Source organism: Vicugna pacos, chromosome 24, assembly GCF_048564905.1.
Source record: "Vicugna pacos chromosome 24, VicPac4, whole genome shotgun sequence".
NCBI lineage: Eukaryota > Metazoa > Chordata > Mammalia > Artiodactyla > Camelidae > Vicugna > Vicugna pacos.
In genome coordinates this window covers 22,209,712-22,228,736 of record NC_133010.1, presented here as the reverse complement: position 1 = coordinate 22,228,736, position 19,025 = coordinate 22,209,712, and the positions used below count along the sequence as shown (strand labels likewise).

The following is a 19,025-nucleotide window of genomic DNA, read 5'->3' as shown; positions in this document are numbered from 1 at the left end:
AGATTTTATCCACACTAAATTGTAGGATAGTTTTAAGACCATAACTAATTAGTAAGCAATGTACTCCTATTCTTCCATTTATCTGACAAATAATTTGAATAGTCCATATTTAGGTATTAACTAAAATTCACTTTTTAAAGTTCCAGATGGAGACATTATGAAACAAAACCAAACAAACCTTAATTTTGTTGATGTACAAAATAAAACATGTCATTTATCTAAAATGAGAAATGTAGTAATTTAAGTCTTAAAATATTATTTCAACTGTTTTGATAAGAATATGTTAGTAACACATGCCACATTTCCTGGTCTCCTTCCCTTCTTCAAGGCTTTGTTCAAATTATGTTAGAGGGAAAGCCTTCGTGATGATGTAACCCCCCCAATTTCTCTATCCTCTTACTTACACTTCTTCAAAGCACTAATTACTATCTGACATATATTATTTACTTGTTCACCTCCATTACTTGAATGCAAGCTCCATGAAAGAAGCTGCATCCTCAGCGCCTAGAACAGTGCTTGGTGTAGAGGAGATACATGGTATTTGATTAAATAAATGAATTGCAGAGTCTAGGCTTCCTCTATTTAATACATTCTTAGTTTCTTGCTGCTGTCATTAATCCATAAAAATGAATATTTTGAGTAAAAGAATGGTAAAGTACCCATCAGAACCTGTTTAAAAAAATCTGTAATTTCCAAACATTTCTCAGCTCTCAAAAGCAATATTACTTATATATATTAAATTTAAGATTTCTTATTAATAGATCAGGAAATCATTTCAACTACTATAATTTGTAACATAGTAGCTCTCTAGGGGCTACTAAGGTATGTAGGTCTACTTGTCCTTATATTAATGATGCTAGGGTTGTTTTTGTCTGTTCTTCACTAGGATTTTATTTCTCTAATGAAACAATTTTCACAAGCCCATGCACTTTATCATGCCTAACTGCAGGGAGAGTGAGGCTCATTTCGCCTTCCCACAACCAATCCAGACAGTGAAAATTCATCACATTCTTTCCTGATAAGTCTAGATGCAGCCTCAATGTCTTATCTCAATAAAGATCTCTGAAGGATACCTCCTGTCAGAGGTGGCATGTGGAATACCAGTCTGGAAATAAATATCACGGGCAGAAAGTTTATGGTGGACTTCCGCATTCCGCTACTGTTCTTTAATATCTCACCTACTCAGTACCCTAAGGCTTTCTTCTCACGTTCATGGCCCTTCTCTGGCCTCTCATTAGGCCACTGCTTACCTACTTCCCAGATAATTTTCTTCTTTCAGCCTGATACTCCAAATCAGAAACAGTGTCCAGAGTTTATAGTTTTAGTTAATTAAACACAGAATTCACCTAATCCAGAGATTCATAACTTCCCCTTTCCCACGCAGTGCTTGAGAGATAAAATTTATTCATTAATATCTTTTGAGGTAACATTTCAGATCCACTGACCAAGTCTAACCACACTCCATTTTATAAATAAGGAAACTGAGGCTCTGAGAAGTTGGAGGACATGCTGAGATCACATGAACGTGTGGTGGCAAACCCAGGGCTAAAACACAGGTTTATCAAATTCTAGGTTCAAAGACTTTCTGGATCACCACCACAGGCTATTTCTTATAAATATTTATTTTCCCTTTTAATGCACAGGGGCAGGTTACTTAGCAGGTCAGGAGTATGAGCAAGTACAGATGGTTAAGGCAGAGCAAAACTATGGTGAAACAGGGCCAAAGAAGAAGATACTACTTACTGCTCATACTGAATTATCCATTCCATATTAAGTATTACATACGTAGGTGTGTAAAATACAGATTTTCAATTATGTAAAACAGTTAAAACCTAAGAAAATATTTGCATTATGCTTATAACGCACTTCACAATGTGATCAGGATGAAAACCCAGCACTGCTCCCTTAAGCAAACACAGCCGCTTTGTTCAAAGTACTTTTTCTGTTTTAACAATGGTGATCTTTATATATAAGAAACACCGTACTAAGGAAAGTGCCGGAAGTAACAGGGTTAAAAAAAAAAAAACATTACTTTAGGAGCAAAAGATAGAGACTAAATTTTTCTCAGTGAAGTTTAAATTTTAGAACTACATCTGCCAATAAACAAACAAAACTGAAGAAATTAGAGTGAAAAACTTCAAACTAAAACTTATGTTTGAAACTTTCTAGTCTGTTTTTCTCCATTAAAAAAAAAGAGCGTTTTAAAAGACATGCCTTCTTACCTTTTCTTTAAAAAAAAGTCAATTTATATAAGTTTTCTTAGGAATGCAAACAGTGTATGCAGCAGACAGGATCACTGTGGAACTATCTGATAGAGAAAATGTCCCTAGACAACCTGTTACATTATTGTTTTAGAACACATTGGTGTCATGTTCATGATTATGCTGAATCATTAAGAAAACATTCATGTCTTCTGAGAGCTACATTTAAGCATAAATAGTATATAGTTAAGCAAGGCAGAAGCACAGAACATTCATAAAAGATTGCCAGTAAAAATAAGGATAAAGTTTAATTATCTATAAACTCACATGGTCAGTAAGCACATTTTCTCAACAATGTTGGCTAAAATGATAATGTACCACCTATTAAATTAAAACGAAGTAAAGTAATTTGGTTCTGATGAAGGTCACTAGAGACTGCTGTTACTGAATCTGACAAACTTTTGAATCCTTTCATTGTATTTGACACTGTTCATTCCTTCCTAACTTTCTTCTCTCAGCTACCAGTCTGTTGACCTCTCTGGCTAGTCCTATTTCCTTTCAGACCTGTCTTAAGGGGCCTTTGTCTACTCTAAGATGCTGGTGTTCCCAGGGTTCTGTCTTCTTCCTTTGCATTCTTCCCTTGTTGAATTCATCTACCTTGCGGCTTCAATGACAATATATACTGATTTTTAACAAATCTACATTGCAAACCCAGATATTTTATGCTGAGGTCCAGACTATATCAAAGAGCCTGCTTGAGATTTTTATTTGGATGCCCTCTGGACACAACAGGTCCAGCGTACCATCCTCATTCCTGACCGGCAACTTCTCCTCTAAGCCCTAGTTGGGGGTGCCATTGCTCCATCACCCAAGCCAGACACCGGGGACTGCTCCCCTTTCTTTCACCAAGTCTTATTCACTCTACATCCTAAAGTAGTCAGTCAGAATCCACCCATTTCTTTGCATCTCCACTAGCATTATCTAAATTCAGCTTTTAATTTCTCACCACTTCACTGCTACAGATCCTTATCTGACTGTTTTGCTTCCTTCTTTCCATTTTTCACAGTATCAAATATGAGATCTTTCTGAAATATGAGCTTATCTATTTAAAAATTTTAAGAGCCTCTTGGAGCTTTCAGGATAAAGTTCAAACTTCTAAACATGAAAAAGAATTTCACTGTCTGATCTGCGCTTATCTGTTGACTTTCATTATTTGCAATATGCCCCCGCCCCTTGCTATTAAGCTCCAACCATAAGAAAAGCTTGGGACACCAGAGTGCATCATGCAATTTTTCTCCCTGAGCTTTCCCATATACTTCTTAGTTTGCTGGCTATGTTTAGGTGTTACCTCTTCAAGGAAGCCTTTCTAAAAACCACTGCCACCCATCTCCCCACATCATGCACACCAAATCTGGGTTAGGTATACTCTGCTTCCTCAGTATGCTGTGCAAGCATCTGTTAGAGGTCTGACCTTGTGGCTAAAAATATCAACTAGATTGGAAGTTTCTTAAGGGGGGAGTCTTACGTCTTTTTCTCTTTCCTCTAGGCCCAGCATGGTAAGTGGCACCCTGTAGATATTAAATAAATGTTTGAGTGGTGAGTAGGTAAATGAAGAAGTGACTCGTATTCACTTCTAGAATAAAAGGCATGGGATTTATGAAAGTTATTTTCATAGCCTTAGAGACTTTTTGCTTATTTACTGGTTCACTGTTAGAAAATACAGGCTACCTTAAACATGACTGAGACATTGGGGGGGTTGCTGAATTGACATAAAGGGGAGTGTACTTTTAGTAAAATGTCAGTGCTAAAACACTGTACCTCAGCAGGCAATTTATCCTACCCACTCAGTTCTTCTTAACTGGGATAGACGTTTACAGAGGTAAGTTCTGAAGAGTTGCCACTCTGGGAAGGGCATGACATACCGCCTCTTTGCCTCGGGCATATTTCAACTCCTCATTCCACAACTGCTGCTGTTCCGCCTCCAGGTCCTTGGTTAATTTGTTAATGGTCTGCTGCAATTCATTTCTTTCATGATTTATTCTCTCAATGTCTGCAACTGAGTACTTCTGGTTATCAACAATATTCTGTAGTCGAGAATTCTCCTGTTTCATTGTTTCACATTCCAGCTCTGCATTGAAAAAAGAAAAAATTTCTTAAGTTCCCTCAATTCCTACAAAGAAACTGAGGCCACTATTTAACAGAGTTCATTAAGATGTCTAAACTTCCAAGTTAGTTATGCGTATATTTTTCTTTTCTTTTTTTTGGATAATTCTGTTTGATTTCACTTTGTTAATAACATTCTCGGAACATGATGCAATTAAAGTTTTATGTTAGAACCTTATTCCCCTATTGGCTTGCTATGGTTTCCAGAAAGTGCTGTATTAAAAAAAAATGGCCCCACACATAATGATTATGACTAAGAATTGTTTGACTTAAGAGAGTCTGTTACTGTACAGTTAAGGTGTTTTAATACTCCTGCAAGATTCTCTGCAATAAGGCGGAAAACCCACAAGTTTTTCATAAACAAAAAATACTTATGTAAGCATACATCATTTATTATACTTAGTTCACTGATATTTTCAGTGCTTTCATCAGATACTAAGTAACGATAGTGGTTAGGTTCTTGTGTTACTAAAATTTATAACCATGAATGATTACACTGTACCAAGAGAATATGGTACATACAAACAGCAAAGATTATGAAAGAGGAAGAAAAGTTATCAAATTTAAAATATTTGCGGTTATATAGAAGAGTGATTCCAACATTTTGTGACTCATAGCTAGTAAAGAGTATGAGAGTATTTTTAAGCAGGTTGGGACAAATGGATGAGGGTCCTCATGATCAAAGGGGCCAAGAGAACCATCCTGAGGGCTGACAGGATCAAGGTCTTGGCTTGGTTATGATTCGTTTCATAGCACTGTAGTTGGGGAGCTCTAGATCTGAGTTCAAAAAAAATTAGCAGTTGGTTTAAGTATAACTTCATACACTTATTTACAGGAATCTGTACCCAAAAAGCCACAATGTATAATATCTATAGTTTAAATACGTCTCATTCACTCTTGGCCATGAAAGGCTTTAAACAGTCAAGAAGGTTAAAATACTCAGAATAAAAACATCTTAGGATAATAGTTATCAAATTATTGTCTCAAACTAAATCACTCTGCAATGGCAAATGATTTCTGAAGTATTTCTTTCTCACCTACCCAGTTTGTAATTCCTGGAAAAAGATTCTCATAAGTAGGAAGGATGAAAATTCTCTAGGTTAAATACCAATAAGGAAGATAAATTATTAATATTAAAAAGAATTGATTTAATTGCATTACAAACACTGCTATAATAAGAAATTAGTCTATGGTTCCTTGTTATCATGGAGAACAAACATTAGGGGTCAAGTGTAAACTATTTAAAGAGTTGGTTTAGAGCAAAGCTAATATATGTAATCAGACTTATTTGGAAAAAAATAAACCAATTTAGCAAACACTCCAGAAAATTATTGTCCTTGATTTGGCAGATGATCAATATTCCATAGACTAAGAGTTAAATCAAATATCCTAAGAACTATCTACACAATTCCTACGTGAGACAGACACAGCCTGCAAAACCCTTAAAGAATAAAACTGAAGCAGGCAAAGACTTGGGAAAATAGTATAGTACATCCATATAGTTATTTATTTTGTAAACTGCCGTCTAATGGCTCTGTGATGTGTAGATATCCTTCTTTATCTCTTTCTGGCACCACAGAAGTGTCAATCAATTCATGTGCCACAGTATTTGCAGACTTTCATGATTAAGATCTATATATGCTTATGAAAACAAGGTTAGAAGCACACAAAATATTAACCAGCTTTCTTTAATTGGGCTTTTGTAGGACTAGCGTCTTTTCATCTTATTTTCAATCAGTTTAAGGTGCTGAGTAGTTCAGTGATAGAGAATAAGGCAATTATAGCAGGCTGAGGCCAGTAGGGATTTAAAAATATGGCTTATTAATCACAAGGTGGAATAGAAGATCTATTTATATTCAGGTAGCATATGTTCTTAGGTTAGGTCCTTCTTGGCTTCAAAAAGTCAGGTGGCCTGAAAACATGTTAGAAGGTGTAGTAGGTTGAATAATGGCCACCCAAAGATGTGAAGTCCTAATCTAGTCCCTGGAATTACCTTATGTGGAAAAGGTGTCTTCACCGATGTAATTAAGTATTTTGAGATGAGGAAATTACCCTGGATTATTGAGGTGGGCCCTAAATACCATCATAAATGTCCTTAAAAAATGGAGGCAGAGAAAAATTAACATAGAAGAGAGACATACGCACAGGGAAAGCAATGTGAGGATGGAGGCAGAGATTGGAATGACATGGCCACAATCTCAGGAATGCCATCAGACACCAGAATTTGGAAGAGGCAAGGAATGGATTCTCCCCCAGAGTCCTTGGAGGAAGTGTGGCCCTGTTGGATTTCTGACTTCTAGACTTTTGTGAGTGAATACATTTCTGTTGTTTTAAGCCACCAAGTTTGTGACAATTTGTTACAGAAGCATCAGAAAATTAATACAGAAGTCACGAAAAACTTGGTAGCCTTCTATAGTCATTTACCACCAGAGGCAAAAAGATACCGGTAACAAAGCTGTCTCATTATGTGTTAAATCCCACGCAGGTCCCCATCCCAGTCTGAAGGACCTCTTTCAGCATTAGTTGTGCTTACCTACTCTAGAAATTTCTTCATCGAGACCATTCAATTTCTGGTCAAGAATGGCTGAATGAGACTCCAAATTGCTCATGTATGCCTGATATTTTTGAACATCTGCTTGTAAGGAAGCTTTCAGTTTTCTCAATGACTCTAGACGATTCTTCACAAGAAAAGAACATGAAATTAGTTATTCTCATCAATAATCATTCCATACCTTACTTGAAAATAAAGCAATATAATTTAAATTCACCTTAAAGAAAGGTAAATAAAGTTTTCTTTTCACTTTTAGAGGGTATCAAAAAAACTAAAAACAGTTATTTACTGTTATTATCCAAATAAGAAGATATACTTTTCACAAGTCAGTTTGGGACAGACAAAGTCAAGCGCCAGAATGAAAAAGCACAAACATTTAAAATCTGGTATTTTATTCTAGGGGCTTCAGTAACATAATACACAAAATTAGACATCTGGATATTATCATTTAGCTTTTGAAAGCCCTTAGGATACAATAAATGATACAAACCCACTTACTAACATTCTGTCTCCACTAACTTTAAAACTCAGGGCCTCTTGTAAGTTTCAGTAGTGCTCCCTAGAGGTATATAACATGGGGACCTTGTTCTAAAGATCTTTTTGCTCTTATGTAAATAGGTAAGACTCTTTCATCATATTCTGAACACCATTAGTCCAAGACTGATAGGTCATGAGGGAAAACAAAGCTCTAGGGAAACCAAGCATGTTTTCATTGGGACTTCTGTCCTATGTAAAAAATTTAACCTTTAAGAAGCTTATTTTGTTAATATCTTTAAAAAAATACATAAAGAAACAGCCGGTGTTCTCTAAGGAGACCCAAGAGTATAAGGGAGTATGTAAGTCTACTGAAGATAAGCATGTTTACTAACCGGTTCTTTTTCTCTTTCTTGTTCCAGTCTTGCAATTTGCTCATTCAGTGCTCTGTTTTTTGCTGCTAATGATTCCAACTTGGAAGCATCGACATTAAATAAATCCTCTGGAAAAAAAAACTCAGTACATTCATAAGGTCTCAAATTTGCCTACAAAATTCTTCTGCAGGTTTTTACCATTGCTCTCTCCCTCACTTCCTCTGGTCTCTACTCAAAACACTTTCTGTGAGGGACATCCTACTGTCTGTAAAATGGCAACCCGTCCACTTTAGTCCAGTACACACCCCACCTCCCTACCCTACTTCATTTTCCTCCATAGCACTCTTACCATCTGACTTATAGTTGTTCATTTGACTATTACCTAATAGAATGTAAGCTCATAAGGCCAGGGAGTTATTGTTTATTTATTTTTTATTAATAGATTTTATTTTTTTAGAGTAATTTCAGGTTTACAGCATAATAGGGATTAAAAAAAATCTTATTCATTACTGTATCCTCGGTGCCTAAATGGTGGCTGGCACACAGTAGGAATATAACATTGTTTGAATAAATGAATATAATTTATATGACTAATTAATTACAACATAAATATCAAAGAACTCACTAGGTGCTTTTGGTATTAGATCACTACAAATTTTTCTCTTTAAAAAAACCCAACATCCATCAATTACTTGCTCCCTTTCTCATGTGGACAAGCTGAAATTGTCCTGGTTATTTTTCAGGAAGGTATGTCCCATAGGAATGTAAGAGAATGCTTTCACTATTTGTGCTAATAGTGGCAGGGTGATATTCTCCTATTTCGATTGATTCCATAGTCATCGGAGAATAGCTTTACACACCTTAAACTCATCTATTTTACCCTCCACTCTGGCATTATATACAGGACTATTACAATAAAAGGAACAACAATGTAAAATAATACCTCTGAAACATTTTAATGTTAGCCAGTAAAGACTGAATATCACTAGATTATATTGAGTGAAAAAAATAATCTCTTTCTTTGGAAATATAATGGGCTGTTAACTTTCTGACACAAATTTTGAAAGACATCATAGAACTCCCGGCTAATTGGTACTTTAATTTCTAAAATAGTAAAGCAAAGATATCACAGGGATATGACCCCCCAAGGAGAATAAAACTTGCTGATTATCTTTTGTACTCTTAGTAGTATGTTTGATATTTTATAAACCCGGCCATCTAATCCTGCAAAACCTTGTTAAGACATATTAAGTAGTTTGTTAAGGTCACATAGCCAGTAAGGGGTTATGCCTTGGGTCTGACTCCAAAATCAGTATTCTTTCATCTTAACCTTTACTTCTTTCCACCCAAGAAACAGCTTTGATAAAAATCAGGAGGCAACTGAATGCATTTAAAGTGAGTAGCTCCTATAAACATTGGGCACGGTAAGGTAAGCTACAACTCCTTGAGCAGAGTTAAATGACTCAACGCAAATACACTAGGAATGAGAACACTTACTCAGCTTTGACTGCAACTCTGCATTCATCTCTTCAAAGCTGTCAGCACCAGTCATGAAACTCTCATAGCATTTTATGGTGTAGTCCAAAAACAACTAATTGGGTTCAGTAGATTTAAAAACAAAATCATGATTCTCTGGTTAGTTTATCGCACTTTTCTAAGTGGAAATTTAAATTTGAATTAAAAAAAAGTCAAGAATACTAAGTAGTTATATGAACTCCTAAATGAGACACAAACCTAGGAAATAGCATTAATTACAATGCACAGATTTACTCCGTCCACTACTTCTAATGTGAGTAACGAGGATGAAAAGAACACTTACAGTTGGATAAAGGTGATATTTAGTAAACAGCAAAAGACCCATATCTTCAGAATTTTGAGAAGGTCAGACAAGGAAGCTTATTAATAAATATAATTCAACATAAAATGCACAAACTTAAGCATCTTTAAGGATAATCTGCCTTATGAAAAACTTAAATTGCTGACCATTTAAGTCCAATTAAACTGACAAGGTACAGTTGTGAAAACCAGAACGTAATTAATAAAGGCTATGGTTTACACTTTAACTTCAAGCTAAAAAAACGGCATGGTTAGTAGAGCTCTAAACAGTAGAATATTAGCACTCAACATTTATCCAAGAGAAAATAACACTAATTTGCAGGTACAAAGTGTTTTGGTCACTGAGGATGCGTACTTTGTGGGAGGCAAGAATGGCTGATCAGAATTTTCCTTAGCCTAGATGAAGTAAACATCCCTCAAGACAAACCAATTCCCTTTGCAATGATCCTCTGCTTACTAAGCAACCTTCTTATTACTTGGTTGATATGGAAGGGGTACCCTGAATAGGCAGTATGCTTTCCCTGTAACTGGAAAGATGTATCACTGATGGTAAATGAATTCATCTTCATTCTTCTTCAGATGTGAATTTAGTAAGAGTGAATCAGTTTCCTTAAGCTTGGTCAATTTTGATTTTGCAGATTAAAGTAAAAAACAAAGATGAATTTCTGGACCCACAAAGCTGAGGCTCAAAATCTGGTGGAGGTGGATACATTGATAACTCTTAAATTAAATTTAAAATTAATTTTTAATTTAAAATTAAATAAAAAACAGCACTTTATAGTTTCCAAAGTGCTTCTCTATATATTGTCATCTGAAATAACAGCTAAAATAGCAAGAATAATTTTTACTGGTTTAATTTTTAGGATGAATATCAAGAAATTTAATATTTAATAATTTACCAGGTGTTATAATTTTTGGGGGGTGAAAACTGAGGTACAAATAAATCTAGTCCAGTACACATATTGCAACAAGGGAGAATTCTCTCAAGAGGATCAAAGGCTTCACCAGCAAGGATCACTGATGAAGTTAAAGGGGCATGGTTATTTTTTGTTTAAAAAGAAGAAGAAGAAGAAAAAAAAAACAATAATACCATGCTAATCAGTTAATGCATCTTTGAACTATTTCCCAAGTAGTAATAAAAGATGGGGTTTTTTTCCTGACAAATGTTCCAAAGAGTGAAGATCAGAATTAAGATGCTCAGGGATCTGCATAGTAACTGGTATATGCTAGGGGACATTAATGTTTAATCTCAATATTATAAATTTATTCCTTGAAGTTGGTGTTTGCTCCATTTGGATATATAATTTGTGTATTTTAGGAAATAGGGTGGGTTTAGTTGCATAGTTTAGGCTCCAATAAAGTATGGGCTGGGAACCAATTTAGACCATCTATTTACTTCTATCTCAATCAATTTTCAAAGTGGGAACTCCAAGTGGCAATATGTCTAACTAAAACGGCCAAAACAAAACAAAAAATCCACATGCCATCTATTTTAAGACTCAGTCTTCTATCCTTCGTGTTGACAAAATATTTTATTAAAATAATGATGCCAGTATTGTTATTTTCACTCTAAAAGATAGGGAAGAAAAAGAATTACTACATCTATACATGTAATAGTAACATGATTTAATTCCAATTGCCTTGCCTTTTTTTACTTACTTAACATTTTCAAATTTCTGTGCCTTGTTAATTTTAGGAAATTACAATGTGATGCCAAGAGTAAATCCACTGACTAATATTTCAAAAAATCAATTTCAGAAGATTTTCATGAGCAAAAAAGACAAGTTCTACCAAAGAATATATTAATTTCAATAATGACACATTTAGTTAATAATATTAAGATAACTCTATGGTAATGTAAGGTACCTTATTATGCATAATTCCATCTTCAGTTTCTTCTCCCCAAGGCTGTCCATCATCAAATAAAGGTGAGTTTTCTTTCATGGCAGTATGTAACTATTTAGAACATAAACATTAATCAACATTAAATTGATTAAGTTTATGAAGAAAACACAGCAGCATTCATGTTTTGTCAAATTTGTTTTTAGTGTCATTTTCAGAAGCATTTATATTATTGCATGACTGAAAGTCTCTTGAAAGGTTATTCTTTTAAACCTTAAAATACAATTCTTTTGATTTTTTAGTAGCTGAATCCCTTAGGATTAAAAAAAAGAATCAGCTCCATATTTAGTTCTATTCTACAGAGAAAAAAATGATTATCATTTACACTATTTTTAACCCATTGAGAGCAAATACATACATTTTAATGCAACCCTGAGAACCCAAAACAGAACTACATTAAAGATGAACAAATAATATTTCTCTTCTATATGAACTCAATTTTGGTATTCAAATGTTATCCACTGACCCCTTCAGAATGTATAAATTTGAACTTTAGATTGAATTTTACAATATAAAGTCTTCAGAAATGTAAATGTTTAAGCTTGAAAGTGATAACAGGTAATGAATTACAGCAAAACATTCAGATGTTTATAATTAACAAGCTAAAGGAGAATGCCTTAAGGCTTTTAAGGAACAGAAATTCTATTTTGGAACACCCGTTTTTATAACTTGTTTTAAAAATAGAACCTTTCAAAAATAAAATTGTTAAATTTAAATGAAACTGCTATAAAATGTAAAGATATAAATGTATATTTAGATGAATACTAAGCTCTAAAAAAAGGACTACGCATTAGGTGTATAAGAGAACAACATGGTTTCTGCTGAAAATGTGTCATTAAATTTTCTTACCCTAGGACTTGCATATATAGGATTTCTGAGTGGGAATACTGTCTTCAGTCTGAAGTTGCCTGTCCTATCTGCTTCTTTCCTATTCCAAAGGCACTCATAATACTTTCTGTATATCTAGGGTGGATGTAGGCAAGCTCTATGAACTTACCCTTTACTTCTTCTTCCTTTAACAAGGCCTCAAGTGAAAATCAAACTTAATTAAGTCTGAAAGACATGTAGGGCAGAGCCCAAGATGAAGAACAGAATCTTCTGCCTTGTCAACATGGTAGATAAATATAGAGTTCATGTTGCTTTGTCAAAGATCCTTGTGAAAACTCTTGCTACTCTGCAAGGTTCAAGGAGAGCCTTACACAAGGACAAACGGATCCCCAAGAACTATAGGAAAGACTCTTACCATAGGAACTAAAAGTTCTTCAACTGAGAAGAAGGTAAGGTGAAAATAGTTTCAACCTGAAATTGTATAGAGATAACCAGAAATATGGATTTGAGTAATCATTTTTTTTTAGCTAAAGGTGGCTTTCCTAATATAATACCACTACTCAATATCCCTTCTTAATAAAAACTCCCAAACTGTGTATAGAGGAAATGCACCTCCACATAATAAAGCCAATATATGACAAGCCCACAGCTAACATTGTACTCAATGGTGAAAAGCTCAAAGCTGATACTTTAAGATCAGTGACAAGAAAGGGATGCCTACTGTTGCCATTTTTATTTAACAGAGTACTGGAAGTCCTAGCCAGGCAAGAAAAAGAAATAAAAGGCATCAGAATTGGAAAGGAAGAAGCAAAATTATCTCTATTTGTAGATGACATGGTTTTATATAGAGAAAATCTTAAAGACCCCTCAAAAAAACTGTTAGGTCTTATCAACAAATTCAGTCAAGTTCCAGGATATAAAATTAAAATACAAAAGCCAGTAGTTTTTCCCACCATCTTAAGCAAATCAAGATAAGGAGGGGATTTCAACCTATATAACACTTGGAGGCATCCCAAGACGTCCATCCCTGACAGAAGCCAAGCAGGCACTCCATACAGCAGCTCCTGGATCGTGTGGAAATGCTATCTCCCAACCACATAAAGATGACCTAAGCTGCTTAAGCAAACAAAGGTAAAGTGCTCTAATGACAATAGGGGTATTTGGTCTGAGGTGGTTACCGAATGTCCAAGGGTATCAGTGAGGAGAGACAAATTGAATGCATAAATGTTATACATAAAGTTCAATAATACTTAACTTGTAGGAATGAACTATGGCATTGGATTTCTACTCCTGTCTTGAAAATGGGTGGTACTGAATGTACCAGTACGTCTCTGAGTCAAAATCCATCTACCCAATGCCTGCCTACATTTAGTAAAGGGCTTGCTGATGCCCAAGAGAATGTCAGGGGACAGTGTTAGTTTTAAAAATTCTAGCACTAAGTGGGGCAGGAAACTCAGAAACTATAAAAGGAAGAGACTGCATTAGACTAGATAAAAATCTACATTTCTAAACAATAAAAATACAGCATATAAATCAAAAGGAAAAAGATGACAAAAATATTTGCAGCTTATCTATAAAAGCTTATTTCCACAATCAATTATTTTTGACATAAAAAGGTGCTCTTGCAAATAAACAAGAAAAAAGGCAAAAGACATGAATAGACAGTTATAATAACTGTGAAAAATATTCAGGCTTAAAAAATGCAGGTATGAAAAAATTACGTTTTTGCTTGTCATGTCAATTCTTAAAAACATTGATAAGCTTAATATATAAGGAGTTCAATACATAAAGGCTTAAATTAATAGGAGAAACAAATAATGAAAGAGAAAATCAGCCAAAAAAGTACACACCAGAAAGTTATAAGAAATAGCACTGATAATGATAAACCACACAAAAACATACTCACTTTAATAATACATTAAAGCAATTTACTCTTCCACCTCCCAAATGGGTAAAGATTTTAATACAAAAATGCTTAAAATGTAGGAAAATGGGTATTCTCAGACATGGTTGAGTTTTTTGTTTTTTTTTTTTAAGGCGGGAGGTAATTAGGTTTGTTTGTTTATTTATTTTAATGGAGGTACTGGGGATTGAACTCAGGACCTCAAGTATGCTAAGCATGCACTCTACCACTGAGCTATATCCTCCCCGCCCATGTTTGAAATTTTAACTGATGCACCTTTTCTGGAGGGAAATTTGTCAACATTTATCAGAAATTTAAAAAATACACATGATTTGCAAAGCAAGAATGCACTTTTAAAACTACATCTCAGGAAATGTTTTAAGTTGTTGTCTCTAAATTGTGGGATTATGAGTTTATGCTTTTCTGTATTTTCCAAACTTTTTGCAGTAAATATAGACTTTAAATAAACAAGAGAAGAAACCAAATGTTACAGGGGAAATTCCTACTGACTTATTGTTTTATTGTGGGTTTTGTTGTTTTCCTATGTATATGCTTAAAATGAGAAATCAAATATATTTAAAATGAGAAACCAAATACCTTGATGCAGTCTATTAGCCAAATCAAGGCTGCCACAATGTGAGGCCACGTATGAGGGGCCCCCACTGTATACATGGAGCTTTTGGATAATGCAAAAGGATACCTATGAAACATCAGAAAAAATAAGCTGGTATGTTAATCTTGTAAAAATAATGGCTAAATTAAGCAAAAAGTTACACACAAATAAATTCCACATATATGCCAACAATCTTGACTTGTTTAGAAGATATTTGTTGAGATTATCTCCTTAGTCATCTTAATCTCAAATGATTTAGTGTATTTTTTTGTTTCTTCTCTGCAGATTACTTTTTACATATATCCCCTACGCTGCAGAACTTGATTTATAACCAATATGCTGGCCTTCTCTCCTCAAAGATTGTTTGTTCCCTCAACTCCAGTGTACCCCAAACAAACCACAAGTATGTATTTCTCATCCTGAAATCTATTTCTTCCTCTGTGTTTATTACACACAGGCCTTTTTGGACTTTATCTCATCCCATTTTCACTAGGCCTTCAATCTTGTTCTGTTTCTATAAAATCTGTGGTATCCAGTCTGTCTTCTCCATTCCTCGGCACATCAGTAGTTGAGGGCTTCTATGATCTAGCATCTGTAGTTCAATGATAATCTCCAAATAGTTGTCTTTTCGCCTTTTCAATTCATCTTGCATATGCTGCCCACTGTGACCATCTTAAAATATATCTCTAACTCAAAATCTTTACACATTTATTCAGTTTTGTTCTCTATGTCCCAACAATCTTTCTAGGTTAATGAGAACTATAACATACAAACCCAAGATCTTTAAAGATTCTTGGAACCTCTTCTTCAAACTTGGTGTCAGGAAGTTCATACGAAGGGCATAGGAAGCCATAAAGAAAAGTGAAGATCTTCAGGAAGTCTTTAACAGAAGGAGCTTGTAGAGATTTCATGGATACACTATATGCATAACCATTTTCTGAAAGAAACTACAATAATTTTCATGAAACATCATTTTATAATACAAAAATTATTGGAAATACTTAAGAAAATTCTCACAATTTAGAATATTTAAAATTATAAAATACCTCACAGAGTTGTCGAATACATTGCTGAATGAATGCTTTGTCATTAAGTGGTCTTGGGTCCTTGATTTTTTCAGAAGTGGAAAATATACCAAATTGACTATTCCGAGATCCATGCCCACTAGTCCTGGAAACATATTTTTAAAAAGTCAGTCAAAAACGATTTCCTTCTGTGGTTAAACCTGTATTATTTTAAGGCGATTTTATATTTTAACATCAGCATCAAACATTAAAGTTCAATTCTTTAGTTTTTTAAACATAATTCTCTTATTCAAAACAGAGAAAAAAGAGCAAATAATTAAGAGTAAAGTATAAAATGAGGTAGGAAGAAAAATATGCTTCTGTGCTTTGCACATGTAACACATACATCGTCTTCTAAGAATGTGCATCTCGAGTCCACTAGATCTCCTGCACCAATCATTCTCCAGATCTATTCAGTAACCTAAGTTCTTTCAACATGTTATTTACCCCTCCATGATTGCGCTCTTATGCCACTGTCCTGGTCAATTAGCTAATTAGCTAATTTTCTCCCTGAGAATTTGCTCACTTGAGAACCACTTTTCTATTTGCTGCTATTATTTAATCTTCAATATTTTTTAACCATGAAAGGAATACCTATATAGACTCAGCTTTTATTCTACACAAAACTGCATGAATAGGCATCTTTTTAAAGTATAAGAGAATTTCCCAATCAAAATACTGTATCATTCAACTTATAGTTTAAGAGCATAGGGTCTAGAAACAGAGTCTGTGGTTAAAAACTCTGTCTCTGTCACTAGTGGTATGACCTTGGGTAAACTACTTAACTTTTCTGTGCTTCAATTTCCTCATCTGTAAAATGAAGGCAATATCCACTCACAGGGCTGTTTTGAGGATTGATTAAAAGAGATATAAAATAGCACTTGAAACAATATCTGACTTATAAAATGCTCAGCAAATGTTACATTTTACAATCATTATCATCATTATCTCTGAAGTTCAGCTCTGAGATGAAAGTTATATTACAAAAATGCCTTATTTTTTTTAATCAACTAAATGAATACCAGAAACAGTCTCACTTGGTTTCATGACAAAGACTTTTCATAAGATAGGGCAGAGTGTTGGTGGTTCAGTGGTAGAATTCTTGCATGCCATAAGGTAATAAATATGTCATCTCTAAATATTTTGAAAACAATTAAACATATTTGTCTTAAAACAAAGTTGTATTTTATTTTGGTGAGATAGAAGAACAGTTTATTTTCTCTATTTTGGAGTTAGACATTTCTTTAAAAATTAACTTTATTGAGGTAAAATTTGCTTAGAATAAAGTGTACCTGTTTGAAGTGCAGTTTGATGAGGTTTGACAATGTATATACCTGTGTAATCTCTACCATGACCAAGATATTAAACATTTCCATCATCTCAGAAGTCTTATAACCCTTAACAGTCAATTCTTACCCCTCTCTCCACCAGCCCAGGCAATCACTGATCTACTCGAGACAATGGTTATCAAAGTGTGATCTAGGGGATATGACAGTTCAAAACTATTTTCACAATAAAACCAAGCTGTTATTTGCCTCTTTCATTCTCATTCTCTCATGAGCGTACAGTGTAGTTTTCCAAGGCTGACCACATGATGTATGATATTGTGAGAGACTGAATACAGAAGCAGATATGAGAATCTAGCTATCTTCTATTACACTAGACATTAAAGAGATTTGCAAAAATGAAAATCAGTCTCACTCTTCTCACTGAAAAGTTTTGAGTTTTGTTTTTTAAAATTTTTAAAGAAATTTTTTAAATTAAAAAAAATGACAGCATGTTATTTATGTTAACATGTAATGGGCTGTTGTTATTTTAAATTGAACTAATATATATTAAAATTTTTTGTTTTACTTTCTAATATGGTTAATATCAATAGATATAGCCCACAAAATAAAAGCTCTTTGGGATCCTTAACATTTAAGAGTATAAAAAAAGTCTGTGACTAAAATATTGGACTACATGATGGTTCCTAATTTTAAAATGCTATGATCCCACAGTATCTGAAAGGTATGTATAGAATTTTCAATCAAGTATTCACCTGTAACAATGAAATAGTGGTCTGAATGTGTTGGTGTATCTTTCAGAATCAGCTAAAGCAGATATAACCATTTTAACCACTTAAAAGAGAGGAAAACTAGATTATAACTTTCTCTTGAAAGGGACCATGACATCTAATTTTTTGTACTTTGACAGCATCTAGCCCAATACATGGCTGTAAGAATCTTCATCAGAATTAATAAAAAATATCATTACCTTTTACCAAATGCAGAGACTTTTCTTTCAGATGTGGGTTTGTTTAAATTCAACTTTCCAAAGGTTGGTTTCTCTTTGCTTTAAGAAAAAGAAAAAACAAACTCTTTAAAATAAATGTAAAAATATTAGTTCAAGAAATTTTTGGAAATACATTGGAACCAACCCTTCTCCCCCATTACCTACAATAATTCAAAATCATGAAAAATTTTAGCAGCAATCATACATATTATAAATGGGATAGGCTTACAACATAGTATAAATTTCAACACTAAAATGTTAGGAAGAAAGTAGAAAAAAACCCGTATCTACATTGTAATTTTAATTATCTTAAATATGTGCACTTATAGATAACTCCGAAGGAAAAGAAAAGGTTTAAAAATAGATACTTTCAATCACAGAATGACAGCCACATGTAAAATTTTTTCTTTTGAGGACCACTCTTTATTACAATGCAGCTACAATTAAAAACACATATTATAACAATTACAGACCAAAAACATTGACAAAGGCAGCCTTTTAGCTTCTAACACAATTCCAGGCAGAAATCTTTTTTTTTCTTTTTAACATTTTTTATTGATTTATAATCATTTTACAATGTGGAGGCAGAAATCTTTTGGTGTTGTAATATGTGACAGTACAAAAAAAAATTTCGCCGGTTTCACAAGAAAATATGTATAAATGTTTCAAATTTCTAAGAGTAGTAGAGGCTCATTCTGCGTAAACCTAAGTAATTTAAGAACAGTAAGTAAGTAACCTGTACCGTGATCACAGAGAACAATTGCTACAACTCACATGGGTTACAAATTGCCTTCTCTTAATTGGAAGAAAACTACTCACAGGGAAAAGACCAGCTTATGATA

General features: G+C 34.0%; 1 protein-coding gene across 1 annotated transcript in view; it reads right to left on the bottom strand.

The window, feature by feature from the left end:
• NDC80 (NDC80 kinetochore complex component) overlaps positions 1 to 19,025 on the bottom strand; it is a 39,125-nt gene that overhangs the window by 18,202 nt on the left and 1,898 nt on the right. Inside the window, exons 3-11 of the mRNA XM_006205128.4 lie at positions 18,166 to 18,243; positions 15,892 to 16,015; positions 15,620 to 15,792; positions 14,830 to 14,932; positions 11,466 to 11,555; positions 9,261 to 9,354; positions 7,785 to 7,891; positions 6,898 to 7,042; positions 4,124 to 4,329 (exon numbers count right to left, since the gene is read on the bottom strand). Of these exons, the coding sequence (XP_006205190.1) occupies positions 4,124 to 4,329; positions 6,898 to 7,042; positions 7,785 to 7,891; positions 9,261 to 9,354; positions 11,466 to 11,555; positions 14,830 to 14,932; positions 15,620 to 15,792; positions 15,892 to 16,015; positions 18,166 to 18,243 (1,120 nt within the window). The remainder of the gene's footprint in view (positions 1 to 4,123; positions 4,330 to 6,897; positions 7,043 to 7,784; positions 7,892 to 9,260; positions 9,355 to 11,465; positions 11,556 to 14,829; positions 14,933 to 15,619; positions 15,793 to 15,891; positions 16,016 to 18,165; positions 18,244 to 19,025) is intronic.